The sequence below is a fragment of the Diuraphis noxia genome, unplaced genomic scaffold, assembly GCF_037042655.1.
Source record: "Diuraphis noxia isolate RWA-SAM2 unplaced genomic scaffold, SU_Dnox_SAM2 contig0002, whole genome shotgun sequence".
In the NCBI taxonomy this organism is placed as follows: Eukaryota; Metazoa; Arthropoda; class Insecta; order Hemiptera; family Aphididae; genus Diuraphis; species Diuraphis noxia.
Window position 1 is genome coordinate 20758767 of NW_028301712.1, and position 11300 is coordinate 20770066.

Here is an 11300-nt window from a genome sequence, read left to right on the forward strand (position 1 = left end):
GTAAATGTAACAAAAATAATATAATATACTGATTCAAATGGTTTCAAAAGCTTGAATGAAAAAACCGTTCATCAGCGTTTTCTTCCATTTAAGTTCCGTGTTTTTTTTATTTTTAATAAATGAACCATTTATTGCGATGGTGTATATCTGGTATGTTATACAACCGAATTTATAAAAATGTATATTTAGAGTATGCAATTCTGTATTTTGCAATATGATTGCTTAATCATTTATTAGGGGCGTTGTACTTAGTTTTTTTTTCGAGGGGGGAGAGGATTAATCTATTAGTATTTATAAGGGAGTATTTATTTGAATAAAAGTTGAAATTTTTTAGTAATATTATTAAGTTGAGTGTACGAGTTTGTAAGAATTTTAAATTCGATTAAAAAGAAGGTAATTTGAGGTGCTATGTGTTTGTCTCATTTGTTCTGGTATTCAGTGTAATACGCAGTATGCACAACTCAGCACGAGTATGGTTTGTGTTCAGTTTTATTTTGTTGTCTACAAAATATGAGTATGGCCATTAATTATATTATTTGAGTATGAGGTGTTGTTAAATGATAGTATGAGACTATTGATATTAAATTTTAATTTTCTTTAAAAGTGGTTGTTGGAGACTGGAGAGTTTATAAATTTTTTTTTTAATTTTACATCTATGAATTTGATGGGGTGATTATTATTATGACATTACATGCATATTTTGTAGGAAGGTCAAAACTTATGGTGCAGATAGTTTTTCCAATGCAGCCATGCGTCTGAGGTCATTGTTGCAATGTGCTCTAGTGTGGCCATAGGTTTGACAGTTTAGACATTGAGTTGCATATTTATTGATTCAAGATGCTTATATTTTTATTTTTTAATACCATAAATTAAATATTTAAGCTGTTGAATGTATCTTTGTTGTTTATCACTAAATAATAACAGAGTTAGGAATATTTTGGATAGGTATTCTTTGGCTCTTGCCAAGCGTTAATAATTATTTTTGTCACACCTGTACCAAAATTTTAATTTCTTATGTCGGTTGAAACATTCAAAAATAACCTCTGAAATCCACAGGACAGTAAATCTTTTGTTTTCGAATGGTGTGGCGTATAAGTAAAGTGAGAATTCCAAAATATGACGGGTGAAAAAATGAAAATCGTATTACTATCCAAAAAATTTACATGTTGGTGGTAGGTGGGTTACTCTCATAATGTTCTTCATGAAACAGAGACATGAAAGAAATTGTATATAATTATTTTTATGTAGCTTATGCAAAAAGAAAATTTCAGTTTTGGGTGAATTGTAACCCTTGCCTGTATAGCTTGTGCCACAAATTACGTTCGTCAGGTCTCAGGAAATATTCTTTATACCATGTATATATCAGCATTAGGCACATGGTAAAAAATACTCCAATACTCCAATATTTCAATACTGAAAATATTGCAATCATAATTTCTGATACTACTTAGTGCAAAGCAGAATCAGATACTCTAATAAATGACTGATTTTTCAATAGTAAATAAAGAATTAATTTTATAACAAATAAAAATTTTTTACGTTTTCAAATGACTTAAAACTGCAACCGAAAAAATAATGAAATGGCCATAAATTTTACATATAGAATCATATATGTGTTTAAATCTATTCAAATATTCAAACGTGGAATACTTAAGACTATTAATTGATAAAAATCTTAAATGGAATACTTATATAAATAATCTCGCATAAAAGTTAACCTTATATATTTTATTCTGACTGCAAAAAAATACTCAACAAACATATTATTAAAATAATTTACTTTCCCATGGTACAATCATAAATCCAATACCTACAGAATATTCACATTAGGTAGTTACAGTACTAAATTAATGCCAAACTTAGTAGTTGCACAAAAAATGTAATAAAAATAATTCTAGGCAAATCTAAAACTTTTCTCTCGGTTGAATTATTCAAACTGTTACGAGTATTAAAAATTACGAACTTATACAAATAACAAGCTAATTACTATACCTGTAAAACAAATTTAATTAAATCTAAAGATCAAACTTACAACAAAATAAAAACCTTTTTTGAAATACCATCCATGAATTTTAAAAAACTACAAAATTTACTTATTTATAAGTTGGTTTGAGGTCTCTAAATATGAATCCTAATAATATATTAAATTGTACGATCTATTTTCATTTTAAACTTAAACTAAAAACTGGTTATACAATACTTTATAGTATATACTATTTTATAAATTATATTATTCACTGATAAAAAAAAAAAATATTGTGTTATATAAATTTACCCAATTTTAATTTTATCCTTATAAGTGATAAAATGTTTTTTAGTCTAGTAGATTACTAAAAAAAAGTTTTTATTCCCTCCTTTATTTAATTGTGTTGTTTAATTAATTATTTTTTAATATTAATAATTTGCTGTAAATTTAGATTAATCAAATTGGAGAGGAAAACATTTTATTCAACTCTATGTTATTATTGGTGTTTTTTTGTTTTATACTTATATACGTAATACGCAAATCTAAATAAATTATGTATACCAAATTTAGAACAGTGGAGTATGCAAGCATAAATGATAAATGACCAACCTACAAGCGATAAATTATAATTATCTCGTTTTGTAATGAAACACATTTTAAATAGAGGATACATTGTTGATCTGTTGATTAGTTTCCGTTATTATAAAATAATTTATATTTGTTCGAAGTAATAACACGTATTGATACAGTAGTTTAATATTTAATAAACATATTATTTACACAATGTTTGATGCTTTTTATTTATCTCGTAAGAATAATCTTTTATTTTATTGTAGACTATTGCAACTTATTTAAAATTAAAATTAAACTATAGGTTAGTTTTAAAATTTTAACACGTGTATTTTATTTTGTTACTGACCATAAATCAATGAAACTATAATATCACTGTGCAACAAATATTGACTTTACATAATTAATAACATAATTGAATTTCGGGTGTAAGTTTCTGATACTCTTAAGTAGCAAAACAAGACAAAATAAAAATTGTCACACTATGCTTTATAATAAATATATATTGTATACCAAATTAGCGTATCACTAAATAAAATATACATGTTTTTAGTTTCGAGTAGGTAACATTCTATAACCTTATTTCGAATTCAATTACGGCAAGTCATCAAGTCACGTATACCTATAGAATGTTTACAATTAATGAATCTTTGATATTAATAACAATGATATAGTTTTCTTTTATCATCGAGGGCAGGACTCATAGCCAAATATCTAAGTACCTACCATATCTAGAGACTTTAATTTGAGCTTGCCTGTTTCGAGTGCATTTATTGACAATAAAACTTACGAGTTACTATATTTTAACGTTTGTATGGTTTCAAGATTTATCCATTTGAAACCAAAAGTGAATATGTAATTTAAAACTGGTATAATAGTTCGTCAAAATGCGTTGTACAAATTAAATCAATACATGCTCGTGACTACGCATTAATTTAATTATAAATATAAAATAGTTCACGAGAAGAATATGAAGTTCTAATAACGAAAGCAATGTTTTGTCTTAATTTTATCGACGTGTAGACATAAATACGAAGTAAACAACACGGTCGTTTTTTGTTAACAGAAACAAATTTGTTCTAAACCCATTTATATCATAGAACAATCAAAACCAATTAGATTAATTAATTATTTTATACTGTATTAAGAATCTGAAAAAAATATCATCTTTTTTAATTAGAAATAAGGTAACAACTTTAAATTAAATACATCAGTGTGTTGTATTTAATAAGCAATGTAAAAGCTTATTAAAAAAGTAAGTTATTTTACCTAATAACTAACACACTTATTTTTATCGAAATATTTTCAATAAAAATTGTAACTATTCGTTACAACAAGTTTAACATAATGAATATTCAGATATCATTATATTATTTTGTAATATTAATCAATATTAATCAATATAAATTTATTTATTTTTTCTGTTCAAGAATCAACACTTTATATTGATGAAAAACGTTTTCATTTAAATTTAAAATAAAACAAAAATGAAGGAAACTTATACATCTATACTAGACTACATAATTCAAACAAAAGATTCTATCAAAGAGTTCGTGAAAAGTGAAGTTAAATACGGTGAGCAATAATTTGTACAGTCAGTTTTTAAGCATACATATAGTTCATGATTGTAAGCTGATACACAATATCTGATCCTCTTCATTATTTATTATAACAAAATAAGTCAATATTTTTATATTTATATTTATTTATTCATACTCGCGGCAACATGGGCCAAGAGGATATCAATATTAAAACATATTAAATTGTAGGTTTCAAACATCTATCAAAATATTATGTATGTACTACATTCAAATGTGTTTTTATAAGCTATGTTTACATACTATTATGTATATAATAACATAATATAAATTAAATATTAAAAATTATATTATTATATAGATGAAGAAATCGATTCATGGTTATTTGTAAGCAAGCCATGGCCAGTGCTCGGAATAATCATTGTATACTTATTATTCGTAATGAAAATAGGACCCAAAATGATGGAAAATCGACAACCATTCAAAATTACTAATATAATTTTGGTTTTCAACTTTATACAATTTTCCTACAACAGCCTGCTTTGTTTATGGGTGAGTTGACATTTTATTTTTTTATGAGAATAATTATACATTTAAAATGAATTTAGTATTAAAAATACTACAAAAAACAATTTTAAAGAATCTTTCAAAGTTGTTTAAAATTATAAGTTTAGCATTAATTCTATATTTAAGTACACTACGTTAAGCTATTTATTCTTATAAAATAAATACTACTTATACTAGTTATACTCAAATACTCAATGCTGTTTGTGACAAACAAAAGCATTGTAATATATTCTTATTCAAATTGTATTAGAGTTCTAAAAACTTTTCCTTTACGAACTTTTTATTTGAAAATTAAACTCGAAGAACATGTAACATAATATATTTTGTACACAATCATTACAGTAATAATTATTTTTCTGACGTTGATGAAACAGCAAATCGTTAACTAAACTACTATATTTACAATCATATTGGCTACAAATACTTGAGAAAATCTTCTAATAAATTATAAATCAAAATCAAAAATCCTGTTTCTTTTAAATACCTACCTAATCAACAGTAACACTGTGTGGCATCTACGTTTGAAAGCCGAGGATATTTATCAGTATTTTTTTATTAATCAGAAAACAGCTGTAATATACAATTTCGATTGTTCTCTTATGGTTTTATTTTAATTTAATTAATTTAATGATGATAAACTATAGTAAAAAAATTAATAAAAATGTTTTTAAGATACTTGTTTCATGTGTGAATATCATGATAAATATTTTACAGTGAAATTAAATATTCTAAGTAATTAAAAATTCTGAACGCTATTTTATGCATCCAAAATTGATTTTCTAGTACGTTTATTAGATTCAAAGATAAAAAATATAGGGCGTCGTCTATAACTACTAACGAATTAAGTTACAACCCACATATTTTGTAAGTACTCACGAAAATATATCTCATCAAAACTAATGTTTTGTACAAATTAACTGAGCTACAATTATTAAAATGATAAATAATCATAATTTTATAACATATCTTGATGAAAACATTAAACATATTCTCTTAAATTATTATTTCTGCAGTAAAATCTATAACATAAACTCACTTTGGGATTAAATAGATACTGATCATTAAATTGTATTATGTATAAATATAGTTAGGTATTTTGATAACTAATGATCATCTATTACTTAAAATCATAAATACATTTCAAAACTTGGGTTTTATTTATCATAAATATACTAATATATATAAATATATATTGTTTAACTAAACCTCAAATATTGGAATTCATTTTAAAAGCATTTTTTTTTGTATGTGAGGTTTATAATATAAAGTCAGTTTTTATGAGATATGTTGTGTCATAAGTTATTATTTGTACACGTAGTTATAGTTATCAATACAGGAAACCTAATGTATCTCTTCCCTCACTCATAAGTAACAAAATTGAAAAATAAACTTGACAATATCCGGAACTTGGATGTTAAAATAAATAACATAAGCTGTCATATGACAGAATCATAAAAAACTATGTTTATATTAACACATTTTTATTTTTCATTTTAGATCGTTTTGACTCCTGGTATACCAAAGTATATATTCACTAATCTATGTCATATCACTAGTGAAACCCAACACGAGAGATATCTAATAAAATGTGTGAGTATATTATTTTATTCATTATAATTTCTAAATAAAACATTTAAAAAAAACCCCTTAACTACAATGTCTTGCAAATATTTTTGAGAGTCTGGCATTATAATTAATAAAAAAAATCTAATAATTTTAAAATGTAATCAAAATAATAATAATAATAATAAATATAATAAGTGCATTAAACTATTTATCCTTGTATCAACAAGTATAGCAGTGACCATATTATACAGGAATATTTCAATAAAAGTGTTTCGATTCCTAATAGAGCGATAAATGTGTTTACAATACAATGACGTAAATATTTTATATCTGTTGGTTAAATTTGTTTACTAGAAAAGTAGAAAATGACTTCTACATTTAAAGCAACTTTTATTTGTTAAATAAAAATGTCAACTACCTGCACAATACTCTACCTCAATTCATATTTCATTAGATTTTCCACATACTTACAGATTAAAATTATATTTTTGAAACACAATAATATTGCGGGAAACAACTGTGATATATGGAAGCGATATTTTTATGACTCATGAGATGGACGTCATTAACTGACCATACCTGATATTCCAATAACGATGAAATTTACTTAGATGTATGTTAATATGTTTGAACCAGGCTATTTTTTTAATTTCATAATTAAAACTTTAAGAAATACTACGAACAAATTAGGTATACCAAATGGTAAAGATATAAATAAATTACGGGACACCGTGGTAATTAATAAAATTAATTTTGGGTGTTTCATTTTGATTCAATAACACTTACCTGTTATTTACCAAGCATGGAAATTATATAATCTAACTATAAGCTAGCAATTATAATCAATGTACGCAAGCAAATATACCTATACCTATAATACATTAGAAATCCCTACGACGAACGTCAGTTAAAACGAGATATTGCTAATATAGATATTATAAAAAACAAATCTATAGGTTCCAGTATTACTCAATTTTATTGCGCATACCTAAATTATACCTTTAATCACAATAAGTACCTATAACTTATTAAAATAGGTACTATTATATTGTCTATGTGAGCTAAGTACTCCGAGCATACACTAGTTGATCTACTAAATGATTATAATTTATCTTTTATCCGTGGACATGAATAAATAGCTATATATATTTATGCCAAACTAAACTTGTATATATACATACACGTACCTACATGCACTGTTATATGTGTAAAGTCTACCAACCTAATACCTATATACAAACACGTTCTACTACGAGTTCTGGTACTTTTAAGTTTATAATATAGTAGATGTACTAGTGTGAAAACAACCAATCATGTCGCGTCGTCATTTTTAAATGGACGAAAAATTCTTGTTTTTTTTTTGGTGGGAGGGGGGTGTTATAAAAACCAATTAAACTATATTCAATACAATCAATGAGAACTCGTTGAAATTGATAATAATATATACTTATTTATTATGTAATCCAATATTTAAAGATTTAAATACATAATTGTTATATTATTTATACTTCCAAGTTTAAATGTATAATGATTTAGTAGTATAATGTTTGTATTTTATTTCAAAGACTGAATATTTTTATTTTATGATATTTGACTATAGATAATTAAATAAAAATAACTAATTATAAATAGTAGGTTGGGGTTCATATTATACTATCTAGTTATGAAATTTAGTTGAAACATTTTTTTTTATATTAAAATATATTATTGTTATGTCCCTATGCAATGAAATGTATTAAAATAATGGATGTATAATGTTATAAAGGTTATTATGAGGGATGAATCATTTTAGAATCTCTAGATTTGAACGACAGTGAAATTAATTGTTATAGTTCATATTACCAAGTTAAAATGTCATGTAGTCACAACTGAATGTACTAATTATGTTTAATAATCTGTACATACAATTTTTTTTTCTATAGCTACACACTGTTTCATGGTTTTATTTCATATCCAAGATCATTGACTTGTTAGATACAGTGAGTATATTAACACTTAAAATAATAATACAACATTATATTATCGTTTACCATTACGCGATATTGATTACAGGTATTTTTTGTTTTGAGAAAAAAACAATCCCATGTAACTTTTTTACATGTTTACCATCATACAAAAATGGTGATATCGTGTTGGATGCATATAAGATTTTTTAAAAGTAAATAAATTTTTATTAAATATTTTATTGTTGGTTTCTATTTATACTAAATAAAATCAATATAGATTGATAAATGTAGCCCATACCGTTAAAACGTATACCATAGTCAGTAACCTTTATCAGAATATGCAATTCAAAAAATTATTGATCAATAAAATTTATATTTTCATTATGAAAATAAAAAAATAAGATTTTGAAATTAAAAATCCATGCTAACGTCTAAAAAATTAAAATTAATAATGATATAGAATATTGAAGTCTTTAATTTTCTTTCAAAAATATATATGTTTAACAGACCACTTTTTATATTTTATACGTAAATATATATATATATAAAATGTATCTGGAAAATTCAACAATTTTTCACTGAAATTACATTGATTCGTAATGTAAATAAAAAATATAGGTATGTGTACGTCATATCAAAAACTAAAAACAAAGTACTCATTTAAAAATAATTAAAATTCGAAGTGTAAAATAGATTACTAACAAAATATCATTTTATAAATTTAATTAATCTAACTATTGTTTTATATTAGATTAATATTTAAAAAATAGTTTACATTTCTCACATATTTATACCGTATGAGTTAGACCAGAGACAAATTTTACCCAACCCTCAGACAAGAACAAAAAGTATAAGCCGTAATTTTATACATTCTGATGAATTTATAATTTTTGTTCATTGGTTTTTACCAACGTCTGCAATTTTGATAGCCCACAAACAATTTCAAGATTCATTACGTGGCCCTCCAAATATTAATAGGTTATCCCTTGGCCTAGACACATTGGATGAATAGTAATCCGCAAAATATTAAATATCGTCTACAGGTGAAAAAGCTGCTTATGGTGCATTGCTTAATTCAAGTGTCCATATCGCTATGTACGGATATTATTTCCTTGCTGCTCTTGGACCATATATGCAAAAATATCTGTGGTGGAAAGTTTACGTGACTCAATTACAAATTGTGAGTAATCAAAAACGTAATTATTTTATTGTTACCAAGTATTTTACATGTTATTTACTTGTTTATTGTTACAACAATTCGTGTAATTTAAAATTTTTTTTCTAGGCTCAACTATTCATCGCGGTAGCTTACATGGCTTATATGTATAAATATGACTGCACTATGCCACGAGTGATGTCATTTATCGTAGTTATCGATATCTTTGCATTTATTTATTTGTTCATGGATTTTTATAAATCCGCTTATAAGGATGATAAAATCATAATAGCCATAGCTGACAAAAAAGATAAAGAAGATACAATTCACCAAATTGATGCTGTAGATAAAATCAAATCATCATAAGCGTTGGTTATACCTATCATATATAAATCGTTTTATTAAGTACATTTTACAAATATTTATTTATAATTAATTTTATCCATACTCATATGAAATTCGACAGATAACCTGAAAAAGTTTGAATATTAAATATATATACCAATTAGTTAAGTGCAATCGCTTGACTAGAAAAAATTGCAGAAATACTATTTATATGTCACCTTGCCAATAGTTCTTAAATATATCTCCCATGTTACCTTCTAACTATTATTATACAAATTAAGGGTAATTATGGATTTTGATTCTACTTTAATAATTCGATATATAGCAAAAAAGATATCTAATATGTAATATGGAATATCTAATATTCTTTATATACTCTTCACTTTTCACTAATAGTGTTTTGCTAGGTAATAATAAATTATGCAAAAGAATAAATCTATTTCGTCACTATTATAAATATTTTTAGATTCATACCTTTAAATAATTAACTATAATTTCCCCTTCCATTCGTCAAAATGTTTTATATAAACTTTATTTGACCCATAGAAAATTTGATGCCAAACAATATTATTATTCCAACTTTTGATATTTTCCAACCAGCCATTTGATGCTTTGAATATCGTGTATATCATTTGTTAATTTGTTCAGTAATTTGATGTGCTTTAGACCGTATGATTGGTTCAGAAACTGGTATGTTTTTGCTCTAGCTCTTATAAACCACTCTCGAGCTAAATTAATTATTTTTTTGTTTGAATTTGAATTTAGTTTTCTTTTCATTCAGCCGTATCCTAAAATATAAATTATAAGTAGATTTATTTCTTAAATGTTGCATTAATTTGTATAGTTATACTTACCATTCATCTATTGTTCTTTTATTTCTTTTTTTTACTTTAATATAATATTATATACCTAATTGACTTTTTTCACACTTGAAAAGTTCACAAATTTGTTTCACTTATAATTAATCTTTATCACTAGATTTAATTAATTTTAATTTTTTATTTAAAGCTGAAAACTTATTGATTTTTGCTATATTGCATTTTGTGATAAAAAAAACTTTATGCAGTCCAAGGCGTTATAAGGACAAAACACCACCACAACACTAATGAAAAAATTAATGTAATGCAACGAAATAATCTTAACCAATAAAGATTTTATTTATCAACCAATAATTTTAAAATAGGTATTTCTATGATGAACAGGTACATGACAAAAATAGTGTTTCCATTTACCACGTTAGGCAAGTACCATCTTACTCAGTGCATGATGTATTTAAAAAATTGCAAGAACCAAATTATTTTTCCATAAAAGACCGGTTTCCATATTAAATAAGTTTTATTGTGTTTGAAAATATTTAAAAAAAAATGTATCATTAATTAGCATTTGTATAGATATTATTAATTGTAAAATATTTAAATAGATATTATTAATTTTGAAATGAATATTTGTATGACTAAATACAAATTTGAAACAATATTTTGTACTTCAAAATATTTTTTCTATTTTAACATATCAATAAAAACATACCGTTAATGTTAGTTTTATGTTATCAAAAAAAAATGCTGAATAACTTTAAAATATTGTATTGAGTTTTTTTTAATTTTTAAGCTTAAAATTGTACAGAAATTAAAAAAACCTGAAGTTAC

General features: G+C 24.6%; 1 protein-coding gene across 2 annotated transcripts; it reads left to right on the forward strand.

Annotated features, from left to right (window-relative positions):
• Nucleotides 1-3545: 3545 nt before the first annotated feature.
• On the forward strand, nucleotides 3546-11300 carry LOC107162291 (very long chain fatty acid elongase 4-like). 2 transcript variants are annotated; one of them, XM_089220887.1, is made up of 8 exons: nucleotides 3546-3723; nucleotides 3967-4111; nucleotides 4436-4626; nucleotides 6139-6231; nucleotides 8130-8186; nucleotides 8260-8365; nucleotides 9197-9333; nucleotides 9439-11300. In XM_089220887.1, exons 2-8 carry the CDS (start codon nucleotides 4024-4026, stop codon nucleotides 9673-9675), a joined length of 909 nt encoding a protein of 302 aa, XP_089077013.1. In that variant the 5' UTR covers nucleotides 3546-3723; nucleotides 3967-4023; the 3' UTR covers nucleotides 9676-11300. The 2 variants fall into 2 exon arrangements, with proteins under 2 accessions (XP_089077013.1, XP_015364615.1); XM_015509129.2 differs by having other exon boundaries at nucleotides 3547-3791.